This window comes from Symphalangus syndactylus, chromosome 8 (assembly GCF_028878055.3).
Source record: "Symphalangus syndactylus isolate Jambi chromosome 8, NHGRI_mSymSyn1-v2.1_pri, whole genome shotgun sequence".
NCBI lineage: Eukaryota > Metazoa > Chordata > Mammalia > Primates > Hylobatidae > Symphalangus > Symphalangus syndactylus.
The window spans coordinates 46,232,173-46,250,494 of NC_072430.2; the positions used below are offsets into that span (position 1 = coordinate 46,232,173).

Here is an 18,322-nt window from a genome sequence, read left to right on the forward strand (position 1 = left end):
TGTACAGCTGTACAAAAACATTTTATTTCTTTTATCCTTATTCTATGAGCTTTTTTCTATTTACTTTTGTATGTTTGTTTGTTTGTTTTTTGAGAGAGAGGTTTCACTCACTCTGCCACCCAAACTGAAGTACAGTGGTACGATCACGGCTCACTGCAGCTTTGACTTCCCAGGCTCAAGTGATCCTCCTACCTCAGCCTCCTGAGTAGCTGGGACTACAGGCATGCATCACCACACCTGGCTAATTTTTCAATTTCTTTGTAGAGACAAGGTTTCACTATGTTTTCCAGGCTGGTCTCCAGCTCCTGGGCTCGAATGATCCTCCCACCTTGGCCTCCCAAAGTGCTGGGATTACAGGCATGAGCCACCACCCTCAACCTACATTTTTTTTTTTTTTTAAGAGCCTGGTCCTGTGCTTGGTTCCTAAAGGGGACATGGCATAGGTTCCAGAAGAAACCTCAGCCTACATTTTTTTTTAACATACGTTTTTTGTTGTTTTTTTTTTTACATTTTAAACTTTTTTGTTAAAAACTAAGACACAAATACACACTTTAGCTTTGGTCTACACAGGGTCAAGATCATCAGTATCACAGTCTTCCACCTCTACATCTTGTTCCACTGGATGGGGCAAAACACACCTGGAGCTGTTATCTCCTATAATAACAATGCCTTCTTCTGGAATACTTCCTGAAGAACCTGCCTGATGCCATTTTACAGTTAACTTTTTTTTACATAAGTAGAAGGGGAGTGCACTCTGAAGTAATGATGAAAAGTATAGTTTGCTGGCCGGGCACAGTGGCTCCCGCCAGTAATCCCAACACTTTGGGAGGCCGAGGTGGGAGGATCGCTTGAACCGAGGAGCTTGAGACCAGCCTGGACAATGAAGTGAGGCCTTCTTCTCTACAAAAACTAAAATAATTAGCTGGGCGTGGTGGCACATACCTATAGTCACAGCTACTCAGGAGGCTGAGGTGGGAGAATCACTTGAGCCCAGGAGATTGAGGCTGCAGTGAGCTATGATTGCACCACTGCACACCAGCCTGAATGACAGAGTAAGACCTTGGGTCCAAAAAAAAAAAAAAAAAGGAAATACATAAACCAGTAACATAGTCGCTTATTAGCATTATCAAGTATTATGTGTGGTACATAATTGTATATGCTATGCTGTTATATGACTGGCTGCACAGTAGGTTTGTTTACAGCAGCATCACCACAGACACATGAGAATACGTGTTGCCATGACATTATGACAGCTGCCATCGTTACTAGGTGACAGGAAGTTTTTAGCCCTATTATTACCTTATGGTACCACCATCATGTTTTTGGCCTGTCGTTGACTGAAACGTCATTATGCAGTACATGACTGTTTTTGCCATTGCCCGACAGGAGAGGTGAGGTTTACACAATGCACTCTCATGGACTTCACCAAAATTTGGTAAAACATTCTTAGATTTTTCAAGATGTAAAAGCATGACGGTTTGTTATTGCCACAGCTGTTTGTCAGTGGTAGAAGTTTACAGTGGGCTTACTGCAGTGGTACAAATATGTAAACTGCTGTGAATATAACCTTTCTCTTCCACTCAGGCAGGCATGTTGGGAGATAACAGCTCTCCCCTCTGTCTGTGTTTTAAAGCTTTCCTCTTTAAACAAATGGGGCTGGGACAACTGCATAGCCACATGCAAAAGAATGAAGTTGGGCCCCTATTATATGCAGAAATTAAAAACGGATCAATGACCTAAATGTAAGAGCTGAAACCATAAAACTTTTGGAAGAAAACATAGAATTAAATCTTCATGATCTTGAATGTGTTAATGATTCTTAGATATTATACCAAAGTTGTGTGCAATAAATAAAAAAAAGTGGACTTCATCTAAATTAAAAACTTTGGTGTATCAAAAGTATCAAGTAAGTGAGAAGACAGCCAATAGAATGGGAGAAATATTTGCATATTTATATTATAGTATAGATACTCCCAATATTATCATGTATCTGATAAGGGTCTAGTATCAGAATATATGAAGAGCTCTTATAACTCAATAATAAAAAGACAAACCACCCACTTTAAAAATGGACAAAGTATTGAATGGACATTTCTCCAAAGAAGATATACAAATGGACAACAAGCTCATGAGAAGACAGATGTTCAGTATCATTAGTCATCAGGGAAATGCAAACCCAAACCACAATGAGTTACCATATCACATGCACTAGGATGGCATGAAGAATACCAATAATAAGGAAAATAACAAGTATCCTTGAGGATGTGGAGAAATTGAAACCCCCATAGTCTGCTTGTGGAAATGTAAAATGGTTCAGCTGCTGTGCAAAACAATTTGGTGGTTCCTTAAAAAGATAAACACAAATTACCATGTGATCCAGCAAATATGCTCCTAGATCTATACCCTCCAAATGACAACAAGTATACAAATATATGTATACACATGTTCATACACACTAGTCACAGTAGCCAGAAAGTGGAAACAACCCATGTGTCTATCAGTGGACAAAAGGATAAACTGTAATATGTACATACAGTGGAATATTATTCACCCGTAAAGAGGAATGAAGTACTGATATAAGCTGTAATGTGGATGAACTTGAAAACATGTTCAGTGAAATAAGCAGGTGTGTCACATATTGTATGATTGCATTTACATGAAGTATTCAAACTAGGTAAATTTATAAAGACAAAGGAGATTGGTGATTGCTAAGGTTTGGGAGGAAGAATGGAGAATAATTGCTTGATGGGTATAGGGTTTCCTTTTGGGGTGGTGAAAATGTTTTGGAACTAGACAGAGGTGGTAGTTGTACAACATTGCGAATGTACTCAATATCAGTAAATTGTTCACTTTGAAATAGTTAATTTTATGTTATGTGGATTTCAGCTCAAAAAAAAAAAGGTCTACAAAAAATAAAATAAGGCTTTCACAAGCTTTGGTGCTTTAATGATTAGTAGTAACGGGTGCTTGGTAGATACCAGTATTTGAGGACATGATTATTGAGAGTCACCGGTGTGCACTACCATGCCCAGCTAATTTTTTGTATTTTTAGTAGAGACGGGATTTCACCATGTTGGCCAGGCAAGTGTCGAACTCCTAATCTCAGGTGATCCACCCGTCTCAGCCTCCCCAAATGCTGGGATTACATGCGTGAGTCACTGTGCCCAGCCAGGAATTTATTTGTGACATGTGTGTCTTAGTTTCTTCATCAGTAAAACTGAGATGGCAATAGTACCTGCCTTGTAAGTTGTTGTGAGGATTAGAGATAGTGGCTATAAAATGGATGGTCCAAAAATGGATGCACTATAGGTGTTTACGAAATGATGGCTCTGACCATCAATCCATGGCAGCTAAATGCTGGAGCCCACAGGAGAGGTCAGGAGGATGGCAGAAGAGTTCTGTTCTGTGGTTTCCCTCTGATTAATGCAGACTCTGGTTTCTTCTGTATTCCTTTCTTTGCCTAGTATTGATCCTCCAGAAGGTGGAGAATGGAGACCTGAGCAACAAGATTCTGAAGATCACTGATTTTGGTCTGGCTCGGGAATGGCACCGAACCACCAAGATGAGTGCAGCAGGGACGTATGCTTGGATGGCACCCGAAGTCATCCGGGCCTCCATGTTTTCCAAAGGCAGTGACGTGTGGAGGTAAGGTCCAGGGGGGCAGGGACAGCATTTCCCAGGTCCATCTTGGCAGCACACACATTTCAAGACTTGGAGAATTGAGGTTACCTAGGATCCCAGGCACCTGAAGTAGGTCTAAGTGACCTCCCCCAAGAGTCATCTATGCCAGTTCCCATATTGCCAGGGGACAGTTTCTAATGCTTTCATCTACCAAAAAAATCCCTCAAGTGCTATACGCAGGCCACTTTTTGCTGGTGATTGCTCCCTAGGAAAGGCCAGTAGATTCCAGGGACAACATGTACTCCCATCTCTACCCTGTAAGATGGGAATGTCACTCAGTCCCTCTTGGAGAGCTTTGTGAGGATCAGTCTGGCTTGCTCAGCAATGCTAGGCTTTCGTGGCCGTTACTGCTGAACTTGGGGAGAGGATTAACCCAATGTCCTCACTCTAAGCTCCTGAGCCAATGAGTGTTCTTTGTGCAATCTCTTTTTTCTTGATGGCCTAAAAATTATCTTTTCCAGTTAATCTAGTTCATCTTTTAGTCAAGGCTCTATCTGTTGTCATTGATCCAGAAATCAGAAAAAAATGGGTCCCAAATATGTGCCCAGAACTGCAAAGCCACAGACTAGAAATGACCAGCCATCCTCCTAGTAAATGTGAGCCCAAAAGGTTGCAAGGAAATAGATCTAAAAATTTTCCCAGCTGAGGAAGGATGAGCAACTACCTAGTAGTATATGTTGTCATGGCTGTGGGACAGTAGCATCACCTTAGTATACAAAAGAAAGGACTGTAGTTTATCATTATATATCAGTCCATGGAGTTATTGTCCTGATGTGTTGTAAAGTGAGCTGTGTGTGTGTGTGTGTGTGTGTGTGTGTGCATGTATATTTTAAATAATAGCTTTATTGAGCTATTATTCACATACCATAAAGCTAACCCTTTGTACACTTTAGAGTATATAAGTTGGCCGGATACAGTGGCTCATGCCTGTAATCCCAGGACTTTGGGAGGCTAAGGTGGAAAGATCTCTGGGGCTTGGGAGTTTGGGACCAGCCTGGGCAACATAGCGAGACCCCTATCTCTACAAAAAGTTTAAAAAGTATCCAGGTGTGGTGGCATGTACCTGTAGTCCCAGCTACATGGGAGGCTGAAATGGGAGGATTTCTTGAGCCTGAGAGGTTGAGGCTGCAGTGAGCCGTGATTGCACCACTGCATTTCAGCCTGGGTGACAGAGAGAGACCCTGTCTCAAGAAGTAAATAAGCATGTAAGTCAGTGGTTTTTAGTATATTTAAAAAGTGTGTATGGGTCACCATTGTTATTAGTTTCCTAGGGCTGCTGTAGCAAATTACTAAACCTAGTGGCTTAAAGCAACAGAAGTGCGTGCTTTGTAGTTCTTGAGGCCAGAAGCCTGAAAGTGATGTGGGCAGGGCCATATCCTCCAGAGACTCTAGTGAAGATAATGATTCAGATAAGGATTCTGGGTATTAGGAAATAGATATACCTTTTTAGGGCCACCATTCAGCCCATTACAACCACTATCTATTTCCAGAACTTTTTTTTTTTTTTTTTTTTGAGATGGAGTCTTACTCTGTTGCTCAGGCTGGAGTGCGGTGGCATGATCTCGTCCCTCTGCCACCTCTGCCTCCCGGGTTCAAGTGATTCTCCTGCCTCAGCTTCCCAATTAGCTGGGATTATAGGCGCACACCACACCTGGCTAATTTTTATATTTTTAGTAGAGATGAGATTTCGCCATGTTGACCAGGCTGGTCTTGAACTCCTGATCCGAAGCAATCTGCCCACCTCGGCCTCTTAAGGTGCTGGGATTATAGGCATGAGCCACCGTGCCTGGCCAATTTCCAGAACATTTTTATCATCCAAAAAAGAAGCCCCATGTCTATCGTCAGTCCTTCCCTAATCCTTCCCCCTTCTGCTCCCTAGCAAACACTAATTTACTTTCTGTCTTTATGAATTTGCCTGTTCTGGGTGTTTCACATAAATGGAATCATACCATATGTGGTCTTTTGTGACTAGGCTTCTTTCATTTAGCATAATGTTTTCAAGATTCATCCATGTTGTAATACAAAATTAACCAGGCGTGGTGGCTCATGCCTGTAATCCCAGCTACTCAGGAGACTGAGGCAGGAGAATCGCTTGAACCCAGAAGGCAGAGGTTGCAGTGAGCCAGGATTGTGCCATTGCACTCCAGCCTGGGAAAACAGCGAAACTCCGTTTCAAAAAGAAAAAAAAAAAGATTCATCCATGTTGTAACTTATGTCAGAATTTCATTCCTTTTTAAGGCTTAATAATATTCCATTGTATGGATAGACCACATTTGTTTATCCATTTATCAGTTGATGGGCATTTGCATTGTTTTTGCTTTTTGGCTGTTATAAATAATGCTGCTATGGACACTTGTGTACAACACAAGCTTTTGTGTAAACATATTTTTTTCAGTTTTCTTGGGTCTATCCCTAAGAGTGGAATTGCTGAATCATGTAACAGTTCTATGTTTAACTTTTTGAGGAACCACCAAACTTTTTCATCATAGCTATACCATTTTATTATATTCCCATTAGCAATGTATGAATGTTCTAATTTCACCACATCTTTTCAATACTTGTTACTGCCTTTTTTTTAAAAAAAAAAGTTATTATTATGTCTATCCTTGTGGATATGAAATAGTATTTTATTGTGATTTTGATTTGCATTTCACTAAATGACTTATGATGTTGAGTATCTTTTCATGTACTTATTGGCCAATTATATCTCTGAACCTGAAGAAATATCTATTCAAATCCTTTGCCAATTTAAAAATTAAAGTATTTGTCTTTTTATTGTTGAGCTGAAAGAGTCCTTTCTATTCTCTCATCAGATATATGATTAGCAAATTTTTTTTCCATTCTGTAGATTGTTTTTCCACTTTCTTAAGGCTGTTCTTTGAAACAGTGTTTTTAATTTTGATGATGTCTAGTTTATTTTGTCATCTGTGGATTGTGCTTTTGGTGTCATATCTAAAAAACATTGCCTAGTCCAAAGTCATGAAGACTTACATGCCTATATTTTTTTCTAAGAGTTATAATCTTAGCTCTTACTTTTATGTCTCTGATCCATTTTGACTTAATTTTTGTATGTGGTGTGAGGTAGGGGTCCAACTTTATTATTTTTCATGTGGCTATTCAGTTATCCTGGCCCCATTTATTGAAAAGACTATTTTTCCCATCGAATTATTTGGTCACTTTTATCAAATGTCAATTTACCAGAAATATAAAGGTTTATTTCTAGATTCTCAGTTCTACTCCATTAATCTATATCTGTCCTTATGCCAATACCACCCTTTCTTAATTAGTATGACTTTGTGGTAAGTTTTGAAATTAGGAAATATGATTCCAATTTTGTTCTTCTCTTTGAAGATTGTTTTGGCCATTCTGAGTCCTTTGCATTTAATGAATCTTAGGGTAATTTTGTTAATTTATACAAAATAAATAGCTGGGATTTTGATAGGAATTGCATCAGATCTGTAGCTTTGTGGATTATTGACACCTTTTTTTTTTTTTTTTTCGGACAGGGTCTCAATTGCTTGAGCTGCAGTGCAGTGGTGTAATCCTGGCTCACTACAGCCTTGACCTCCTGGGCTCAGGTGATCCTCCTTCCTCAGCCTCCTAAGTAGCTGGAGCTACAGGCATGCTCCACTTTTTCTAGTTTTTTGTAGAGACAGGGTTTCACCATGTTGCCCAGGCTAGTCTTGAACTCCTGAGCTCAAGCTGTTCACCTGCCTTGGTCTCCCAAAGTGCTAGGATTAGAGGTGTGAGCCACTGCTCCTGGCCCTATTGACATCTTAATAAGTCTTCCAATTCATGATCATGGGATATCTTTCCATTTATTTAGACCTCCTTTAACTTCTTTCAATGATGTTTTGTAGCATCTGTATATTGAACCTCATTTTACTATGCATTAATTACAGGGCAAAGTAGCTAATGAGAAGAAGTGAGTTTAACTTTCCTTAAAATATGTGACCTGATCTCATTAAGTTGAGTTGTATACTGATATTCAACTATTTTTGATATATAAAATCAGCAATTTCATGTTTCAGTTTAACACTTCTATTGCTTGGCCATATGCTAATGAGATTAATACATCAATTAAGCTAAGCTGCTATTACAAAGAGGCATACAGATATGGAGGCTCACGTAGGATAGAAGCATATTCTCTTTCAAAAACTAGCTAAGTAGCCCAGGCTAGCAGGGCAACTGTGCCCCATGAGATCATTTAGGAACCTAGGTTCTTTTAGATTCCCTCAGTGCATTGACCTTAACCGAATGATTAAATTGGGTGACTGTTATGTGTGTATTACAGTTTTCATAAAAGAAGAAGGAGAACTTACTCATGGAAAGCACAGTTTATCTTTAATTTGGAAACCATCCAGAAGTTGTACACATCTATGCACACCCGATTGCCTGCACTTGATTATGTGAGCACACCTGGCTCCAAGGGAGGCAGAAAAATGTATGTTCTAGCTGAACAACTGTGTGCCCCACTATGGAAGACAGGAAGGGTGGATTTGAGGGGACAAGCAGCCACTTGTCACACTCAACTCTCTCTTGCCTTTTTTAATGGAAAACCATGACTTCTGAGTAACATGATTGTTTTCTACCTCCAGTATTCCCACTAGCTTTCTTCTCCCAGCCTAACCCTGAAATTGCTCAGGTTTTACTGTCACACACTCCAGAGGTTTCTGCTGGCGACGATTTGGACAGAGTTGTGTCATGTATCCAGGCACCTTCCCAGTGGGAAGGGAAAGCACAAATGCCTCATGTAGAGTCTTCTCAGGATGACAGAAATTGTAGACAAGGAAGGACAAGGCCATTGCAGAGCTTTTTTCTCCACCGAAAGAACAAGGGCAGGACCTTTCAACTTTTACCCTAAGTATCCTTGTTGTAAGACTAACCTCTAGGTCTTGCCCTATAACCATGATCCTAAAAGCAGGCTTGAAGGAAGAGCCTCTGGTGAGAGGCATCTGATGAAATTATTCTACTCTCTAGAGGAAATTGCTTGGAGGTAAACCTCAAATCAGAAGCACTTTGGATGGTGTGTCTTGGATATTGTCACATGGTCTGCCAGCAGGTCTCTAGTTGCTCTAGTCTAGACTTGTTTCCAGGACTTAGGCCTCCTGACCCAGTTTGGTTGATGATTGTGGTTTGAAAACATAATTCATCCTGCTCCCTTTCAGCTGTCTTAGCTTCTATGCTGCAGGATTTCCTTCAAGGCACAATTTATAACCCATTAAATGGGCCTTTGATTCCTCCTTCCTCAAGCCTACCCATCTAAGTAGCTCCAAATGGTCTCTCACCTTTAGCAGAGGAAAATGTGTGCCCACTGCTGTACATACAGCAATGCTTGTACACTGGTAACAGTTGTTACCACCTACAAATGCTTAAGGGCTAGGGTCTGTGGTAAATGTTATACATCTTCTGTAGTCTTCACAAGAATCCCCCAAAGTAGGGATCATCATTTCCATTTTACAGATGAGGTAATGGGGCTCAGACAATTGAAGTCACATGCCTAAGTTCACCCAGGTGGCAGACATAAAGCTATGATTAGAACTAGATATGTGTGTAGTGACAATCTGTGCTTGTAGTTATGCCACCATCTGTACGGTCTTGTTCCTGCACTTAAGGCAGCCCCTTCTGAATGATCAGCCCACCGTGCCTAGGGCCCAGCAGGGTGTCCCAGAGAGAGCCGGGGCATGCCTAGGAACTTGGTACAAAGCGGTTTCCCAAACTGCCTTGTAACTCACTGACTCATTCAAGAAGTGTTTGTGGAATGCTTGCCCTATGCCAGGTACTGGCTGAGTCTGAGTGCCCCATACCTCACCCCTCCTGGAACTCATCCAGAGCTGGGGGCCTCTGCGCCTCTGCTATTCCAGGTGCCCAGGGCCATATGGTTTGTCTTCCCACTCTTTGAGTGTGCTTCTAAAGTTCTCCTGCAAATGTTGTGATGGAGGGTGAGATGATAAAGGGCTGGATCCTCAACTGTGTAAGTTTCCCAATCTGCTTGGATTGGGGACTGCCTCAAGAAGGCTATTGCTGAAATCGTTCCCTTTCTTTGCATTGTGTTGGTAGAGCAGTGGTTACTGTCAGAGGGCATCGTCCCACAAGGCCTTCTTGCCTGTTGGTTGTGGGATGAGGTGGAGGCATTTTCTTAATTATTTTAAGTTTAAAAAATTACAATAGTGTCTGGGCACGGTGGCTTACACCTGTAATCTCAGCACTTTGGGAGGCTGAGGCGGGCAGATCACGAGGTCAGGAGATCGAGACCATCTTGGCTAACACAGTGAAAACCCATCTCTACTAAAAATACAAAAAATAGCCAGGCGTGGTGCTGGGTGCCTGTAGTCCCAGCTACTCCGGAGGCTGAGGCGGGAGAATGATGTGAACCTGGGAGGCGGAGCTTGCAGTGAGCCGAGATCGCGCCACTGCACTCCAGCCTGGGTGACAGAGCGAGACTCTGTCTCAAAATTACAATAGTAAAACGTTTTCTATAGAAAAAATTTGAAAATATGGGTAAACAAGAAAGAAAAGACAGGGAAAGAAAATCACCCTGAACCCACTTATAGAGATAATGCATATTGATATTTGGGTGTGTTTACTCCTATTCATGTGTTCATCTGCCTATCCCTAGTGGGATCTTTCTGTTTTATTTATTTATTTTTTTTCGAGATGGAGTCTCGCTCTTTCACCCAGGCTGGAGTGCAGTGGCGCGATCTCGGCTCACTGCAGGCTCCGCCCCCTGGGGTTCACGCCATTCTCCTGCCTCAGCCTCCCACGTAGCTGGGACTACAGGCGCCCACCACCTCGCCCAGCTAATTTTTTGTATTTTTAGTAGAGACGGAGTTTCACCGTGTTAGCCAGGATGGTCTCAATCTCCTGACCTCGTGATCTGCCCACCTCGGCCTCCCAAAGTGCTGGGATTACAGGTGTGAGCCACCGCGCCCAGCCTGGATCTTTCTGTTTTAAAATTTGCTTTTTGAATGTAATATAGCATGAACATATAACCACATTAATAAATATGTTGTTATGTCAATAAGTTTATCAATGTATATATTACATATATACATATGTTAATACATCATCATTTTGAATGAGGGTTCAGTTAATAAGAAGAAGAATTATATGTTACTTTCAGTTTACAAAGTGCTTTCACATATGTTAGTTCAATTATCTTTGTTAAAGATTATTAAACAGTCAGTGTGGTTCCTGGAATGTGGAATCACAGATAATTACCAAGTGCAAGACATTCCCCAGCCCACCTCATTCAAGGGAGAATGGTCACCTCCTTTCAGAGCATGGACCCTGACCTGACAGTCTAGAGATGGTGCAGGTTACTACAAAATAGAGCTCTGGCCCAGCACAGGCGTGCAGTTGCTGTGCCTTTTGTCAAGAAAGGTAGCTGTCCACTTTTCCTCACTTTGAAAAAAAAGAAAACATCCCTCCTCCACCTCTGATCCTAGGAAATGGTTGAAGGGATTACCAAGCCTGGAGGTGGTTAATTATTGACTCAAGAGTAAATCCTATGAGGGTTGGGTTAGGCAGTGAGGACTTTTAGGAAATTACTGGCAGCACTGTGGGACCTGTGTTGCGGGTCTGTCACTCAGAGGCAGTGACTTAGCTGAATGAGTTCTTCCAGGCTGCTTGCAAATGGTCATCAAAGGACTTGTTGACCTTTTAACCTTGGGAGGGCAACTAAGTTGACTAAACCTGAGGTAAATCACATTGACTTCTGCTGCCCACCTCTCCCTGGAGCTCAGATCCATGTAAACTTGTATTTCTCTTGAATTTCTCCAGTCTTTTTTCCTGCCAACAGAATACCAAGTCTTCATTTATATCACCCACTTTCCATTGTAAAAATAAAGCGGGACATTGGCAGAGGAAAACTAGTTTAGTCAGCCCAGAAAGACTTCTTCTCTGAATGCCAGTGTCCCTCAGCAAAGCTCTCACCAACACTGTAGCTCTACATAAGCCTCCTCAGACACATTCTCATTTCAGGCCCTTTTGGAGAAACCACAGGTCTACTAGCCATAGATGGTAATTTCTGGATGAGGGTTAGTTGTTGGTGTTAGTGATTCCATGTAACTCTTCTGTAAGGTCGGTATTGCTGTCTTTGTTGTAGGGATGAGGAAACTGAGGTTTGGAGAGGTGAACTTGCTTCCTAAAGACACATAGCTGTTAAGTGATAAAACAGGCATTTGACCCAAGTCTGTCTAAATCTTTCTCTGGTAGCATTCTGCTTACTTGGGCGGTAGTTCTCACATTCCTTTTAGCTATAGAACCCCTGAAGTGGGATAGAATGCAGACAAACAAAGAAACAAGCCAGGTAAGAGTAGAGCTGCCCTGACTGGAGCTAATGGGGCCAGTCCCAGTCCCATAACCCCCCACCCCCGCCTCACCCCCCACATGCTTCCAGGCGGTCTGAGACACCTTCACAGGACACTTAGAGCTCAGTGTGAAAACTATCATAGAAGGGATGCAGGGACACAAACAGAACATATTTGGATCTTTGAAACACTCTGTGATCTTTCCAGGTAGTTAGGGCCCAGATACCGACTGTCTTCGCCTGATTGGGAGAAAGAGGTTCTGTGGGACCTTTGGTTTTTATTCTCCAGGATGGAGGTGGGCATTTATTCCAAGAGCAAGCAATGGAGGATAACAGTGGCTTTGACCTAGGAATCTGGTTGGCAGCGCTGAGAGTTCCTGGAGGTCACTTGGTAGAAGCTCCCCAGCATGACTACTACCTGGATAAGTCACATGAAAGGTTTGTCAGGAAGTGTAATAGTGCAATTCTTGATGATGTTTGGGTTTTCCTCTAGAGGACCCAGGGCAGCCTGCAGGACTGTGTGACCATGCGCTCGCTCCCGTACCCACAGACCCACTCACTCACATATCTATGAGTGCTTCCTGTGTACCAGAGCTTGGGCTAGGTCCTGAGAATGCAAAGATTAAGAACAATTCTCCCTGCTCTTTAGGAGCCCATAGGCTAGCAGACAAACAGCTACAATACATGGCAGCCCAAATGGGCTGAGTAACATCTGGAGATGTCGGGAAGGCATCGTAAAGTATCCAATACTATTACCATAAGCCTCCAAACTAAAATCCATCTCCTGTCTAGACAAGTCAAGACCAACTGGCTACCAGGCTTTTTGTTTTTTCCTGGCAAGATGCATAAAGAAAATGATAGTATTTGAAGGCATCACTGGGATAACGCCGTCATCTGATGAATGAATAAATGGTGGGACATTTGAGTTGGATCTTGAAAGATGATTAGCGTTTACCAAGCAAAGAAATGGTAGAAGGCATTCTAGGGGGAAGAAATTGAGAATTGGTCTGGGCCCACCATGATGTACTCTGTGTATGCCCTTAGTAATATGCTCCTAAACATGTCTAAAACTTGCTTCCCTCGTGTGCAAAATGTTGATAATACCTATCAGAATTGTTGTAGAGATTCACAGTGATGTTTGTAAAGTGTCTTAGTGGCCTTCACATATAAGGTTTCATAATAAATAGCTACTGGATTTATTATTATTACTGATTATTTTGAGACAGAGTCTTGCTCTGTCACCCAGGCTAGAGTGCAGTGGCACAATCTTGGCTTACTGCAACCTTTGCCTCCTAGATTCAAGTGATATTCTGCCTCAGCCTCCCAAGTAGCTGGGATTACAGGCGTGCACCACCACACCTGGCTAATTTTTGTATTTTTAGTAGAGACGGAGTTCCGCCATGTTGGCCAGGCTGGTCTTGAACTCCTGACCCCAAGTGATCTGCCTGCTTCCGCCTCCCAAAGGCTGAATTTACAGTTTGGGATTACAGATTTGAGCCACCACGCCTGGCCTATTATTATTTTTTAAATTAATATGACCTTTGTTGCTGGTTGCAAAACTTATTGTTGAGTTTGGTGTTGAAAATATAAGGAGAGCCATTCTTCTAACTATTCATAGCCTTACGGTTTCTTGTTCTGACTTATTCCTGGAAGGACTGAGTGCTGTGTGATTGTGTCTGGTTCTGATCGTGAATTCACAGAATAATTCTTCCATTAAGCTTTGTACTCCACATTCACTGACTCATAGGACACAAGAAAAGAAATTCTTTATGTGGACTTGAAAGATAGGGAGGGCACACTGAAGTTCTCACAGCTGATGCGCTGCTCTGTTCTACCGATGTGGTCTACCCTTGTGAAACTTTTCCGTTTGAATTAGACAGAGATCTCCGTTAAGAACCCACTCACACTGATCTGGGAGCAGAAATCTGTTCAACCTAGTGGGCATTTAAAGAAATCTTTTATAGGAACAAAATCTACTTTGAGTGGTTAGTGCTCCGCTTTTTGTAAAGCTAAAAAAAAAAAAAATCTGTTAATCCTAGCTCTTTGGGGAAAAAAATGTATCTGTGACAAAAGCTGAAGTTTTCTTAAAACAGAAAAAAATTATACTTGGGAGGCTGCCTCTTCTCCCAGTTTATTTCATTAATAATAATGATAACAGGCCAGGTGCGGTGGCTCACGCCTATAATCTCAGCACTTTGAGAGGCCGAGGCAGGAGGATCACAGGAGGTCAGGAGTTTGAGAGACCAGCCTGGCCAATGTGGTGAAACCCTGTCTCTACTAAAAATACAAAAATTAGCTGGGTGTGGTGGCGCACGCCTGTAATCTCAGCTACTCGGGAGGTGGAGGCAGGAGAATCTCTTGAACCCAGGAGATGGAGGTTGCAGTGAGCCGAGATCACGCCACTGCACTCCAGCCTGAGCGACTGAGCGAAACTCCATCTCAAAAAAAAAAAAAAAGTAATAATAATGATAATAAAAGAGCTATGGCCGTTGGGCACTTATTTAAACACTATAGTAGCTCATTTAATTCAACAATAGCCTTGCCAGACTGACAGTGTTATTCGTGCATTACAGATGAGGAATTAGGGGCTTAAAGAAGTATAGTGCCTCGCCCAAAGTCATATAGCTAACGAATTATGGAAGAAAACTTGAAAACCAAGTGTGCTTGACTCCAGAGATTTTGCTTTTAGCTAGTAGGTTTTATGGTTTCCCTTTTATATCACATTAGTATTTCTGTTTCATTAGTCTCACTATGTGTTGGGGAGAATGTGGGATGCTCAGAAAAGACTCATGAGCTATTGCAGTGAAGTTGTACCTGAAGCTTATTACATGGCTTCTGTCTTCTTCCTCTCCTTAGCTACGGGGTGCTACTTTGGGAGTTGCTGACTGGTGAGGTGCCCTTTCGAGGCATTGATGGCTTAGCAGTCGCTTATGGAGTGGCCATGAACAAACTCGCCCTTCCTATTCCTTCTACATGCCCAGAACCTTTTGCCAAACTCATGGAAGGTAAGTAAGCCCTGGCCTGAACCAAACTGGAGACACTTTGCCTCTTGTAAGCATGGGTAGAGTTTGGCCAATTCTATGAGATCAGTTACTGAAAGAGGAGATAAAGTTTCAGTCACCTAAGGAGGAATCCTCTGGGCAACTGGAAAGGCTTCTTCAAGATGACGTCCACACCCTGCTGCAAGCAGGTCATATCTCCAGGGACTGTAGAAGTGAAATTAGTAACAAAAGCCTGCTATCCGGCACTTCAGCATATTATTATTTAATGCAAAATCAGAAAGTACAGCAACTTTTATGTCAGGACCTCTGAATACCTTAAGAGACGTGAAGAACATCTTAGGAGAAAGAACTCTAAAAGTCATCTAGTCAAACCCCATAATTTTGTAAGTAAGGAATCTAAAGCTAAGCGAAGTTGACTGGATAGGTGGCCACCTCATTAGGGAGTGGCTGAGCTGGGATTAGGTAGAATTCGCTTTCCCTGACTCTCACTAGAATGCTTTTCATCCTCACCTCCTCATCATCCCATTGTGGGTGGGGGAAGGCTAATTCATTTATTTATGGGAAACTGAAGCCCAGGGCATAATTCCCCATTGTCTGTTCTTGAATCAAGGTAGTAACATGGTAAATTGTGTTGTGGTGGTGCTTTGTACAAGAAAACTCTTTGGGCTCACTTTTCTTATCCTTAATTAACAGCCAGAATGGAATGAGTACAGAACTGCTGCATTTAATTTCCATTTTCACTCTTGATGGTTGTAATGGTGGGCAGCTTGCTTTACTTCCTGAGACTTATTTGAGGTTACCTAAATTCTGATCTCTGTTTCTGGAAGAAGTAAGAGGTAGTTTTCTGGGAAGTGAGGCCATGTAATAGCCTAAGTCTTACATGTTTGCTTCTGTCCTTTCATGCTTTCTGAGTATTCACATGTTCTATTCAGACTGCTGGAATCCTGATCCCCACTCACGACCATCTTTCACGAATATCCTGGACCAGCTAACCACCATAGAGGAGTCTGGTTTCTTTGAAATGCCCAAGGACTCCTTCCACTGCCTGCAGGACGACTGGAAACACGAGATTCAGGAGATGTTTGACCAACTCAGGGCCAAAGAAAAGGTAAAAAAAAAAAAAGAAAGAAAGAAAAGAAAAAAGGCATGCATTGAATTAGTAGACCTCGCTCACGGGGACCTCTGGACCGAGTCTGACTGACCATCTTGATTCTAGCATGCCCACCTTCCAGCTTGGTATCTACTTAATTGTCCAAACCAGAGAAGAATGCAGTTGGGCAAAATCCCAGTGCTGGGATTACAGGCCTTTTTTCTTTTCTCACAGTGGGATGTCTCACCCTGCCAGCTGGAAATACGAGAGGTTCTGGAAATGTTTCTTGATTCTACAATAGACTTCTAGAGGAAAGTTAACTTGATATAGGGATACTTCAACCTTGAGGATAGTTACAGAACATCCTTCCCGTGTCTTTTGACATCAGAATCAGAAATAGAATATGGGCAAAAAATACCATGGGTCTGAAATTGTGTGGCATTTTTCATGTTTTTATGAAAAGTATTTCAAGCCCAAACCAACCAGGGAGTTCAGAGACTCCTAGCCTACCAGAGATCTGCTTTTTTGTTTTGGTGGCCATTCCCTAAATGGCCCCTTTCTGTTCCCTCAGTGTGTCCCTAGCAGTCAGTGTACACACAGGTGAAGCCAGTCACATGCAACTATATTGCTTATATAGGGGCAGGACTAGATCTAAGGGATGTAGCTAGGGGCAAGAGAGAAGTCTTTATAGATTTGGTTAATTTCTTTTATCTTTTTTTTTTTTTTTTTGAGTCAGAGTCTCGCTCTGTCGCCCAGGCTGGAGTGCAGTGGCGCGATCTCGGCTCACTGCAGGCTCTGCCCCTGGGTTCACGCCATTCTCCGGCTTCAGCCTCCCGAGTAGCTGGGACTACAGGCGCCCGCCACCTCGCCCGGCTAATTTTTTGTATTTTTAGTTGAGATGGGGTTTCGCCATGTTAGCCAGGATGCCCTGAATTTCCTGACCTCGTGATCCGCCCACCTCAGCCTCCCAAAGTGCTGGGATTACAGGCCTTTTTTCTTTTCTCACTCTGCACTATGGGAATTTGGGAAGTTAATAGCCATATGATAACAATGATAGCTAAAATTGTTTATGGCTTTATGGTTTCCCACTTTTTCCACTTGAAAAATTTGATGAGACCTTTTTGTCTGTTTTATCCAGGAGTCCTATGGCTCCTGCCATCAGTATGTAGGCCAGGTGTTATTATTGTTTCCATCTCAGAGCAGAGGGTCAGCAACTTGCCTGAAGTAACAGAGTTAGTAAGTGGGGAAGCAGAATCTTGAATGTGGGTCTTCTGATTCCAAAAACCTATATTCTTTGTAATATTATATTCTCTGTTCTCATGCTGCTAATAAAGACATACCCAACACTGGTTAATTTATAAAGGAAAAGGTTTAATCAACTCACAGTTGCACAGGGCTGGAGAGGCCTCAGGAAACTTACAATCATGGTAGCAAACAGGTCCTTCTTCACATGGCGGCAGGAAGAAGAAATAAGTGCCCAGCAAGGGAGAAGCCCCTTATAAAACCATCAGATCTCCTGAGAACTAACTCACTATCACGAGAACAGGATGAGGGAACCACCCCCATGATTCAATTATCTCCACTTGGTCCCTCCCATGACCCATGGGGATTATGCAAACTACAATTCAAGATGAGATTTAGGTGAAGATACAGCCAAACCATATCAAATGTCATTTTTGTTCTACACAAATGACTTACAAATAATTTCTTGAGCTGATTTGAAGAGATTAAACTCTTTTTATGGAACATAGCAATTCTGAACACAGTACTGTTTGCCAAGTCAATGAGCATTCTCTAGAAGAATGGAGTGAGCTTACAGTGACTCTTTAGGGACCCTGGTGGGTGGACTTGCACTGACTGTTGAGCAGAATGATTACAAAAGACTGTTCCTCTCACTAAATACTATTCCAGCTAGAAGAATCCCAAGAGTCGCTGGCCTTTTTTTTTTTTTTTTGATTGCTGCATCACTGACACTTGGTTACCTTTCTTTTAATTGATGAAATTATAAGGGTACCAGCCAGTAAGAAAAATGAAGGTTGGATTTGGTCAGTAAGTAGTTACTAGGACGTCAAACTCATAATAGCTAACATTTGTAGAGCATGTGCTATGTGCCATGCTTTCTTATAATTTATATGAATTACCTTATTTAATGAGATAATAATTGTTGTGTCAATGATGTCAGTGCTATTAACTCCATATTACATGTGATGCCCATATTAACTTGTCCAAGGCCACACA

General features: G+C 42.1%; 1 protein-coding gene across 10 annotated transcripts in view; it reads left to right on the plus strand.

The window, feature by feature from the left end:
- The window catches only part of MAP3K9 (mitogen-activated protein kinase kinase kinase 9), an 88,234-nt gene that overhangs the window by 45,802 nt on the left and 24,110 nt on the right, over positions 1-18,322 (plus strand). For all 10 annotated transcript variants that reach the window (XR_008659425.2, XM_055288961.2, XM_063644352.1 and 7 more), the window contains 3 exons: positions 3,465-3,645; positions 14,849-14,997; positions 15,927-16,102. Coding sequence is in view for 9 of the 10 variants with exons in the window: in XM_055288961.2 (XP_055144936.1) it covers positions 3,465-3,645; positions 14,849-14,997; positions 15,927-16,102 (506 nt within the window). In the remaining variant the exon portion in view is untranslated. The remainder of the gene's footprint in view (positions 1-3,464; positions 3,646-14,848; positions 14,998-15,926; positions 16,103-18,322) is intronic.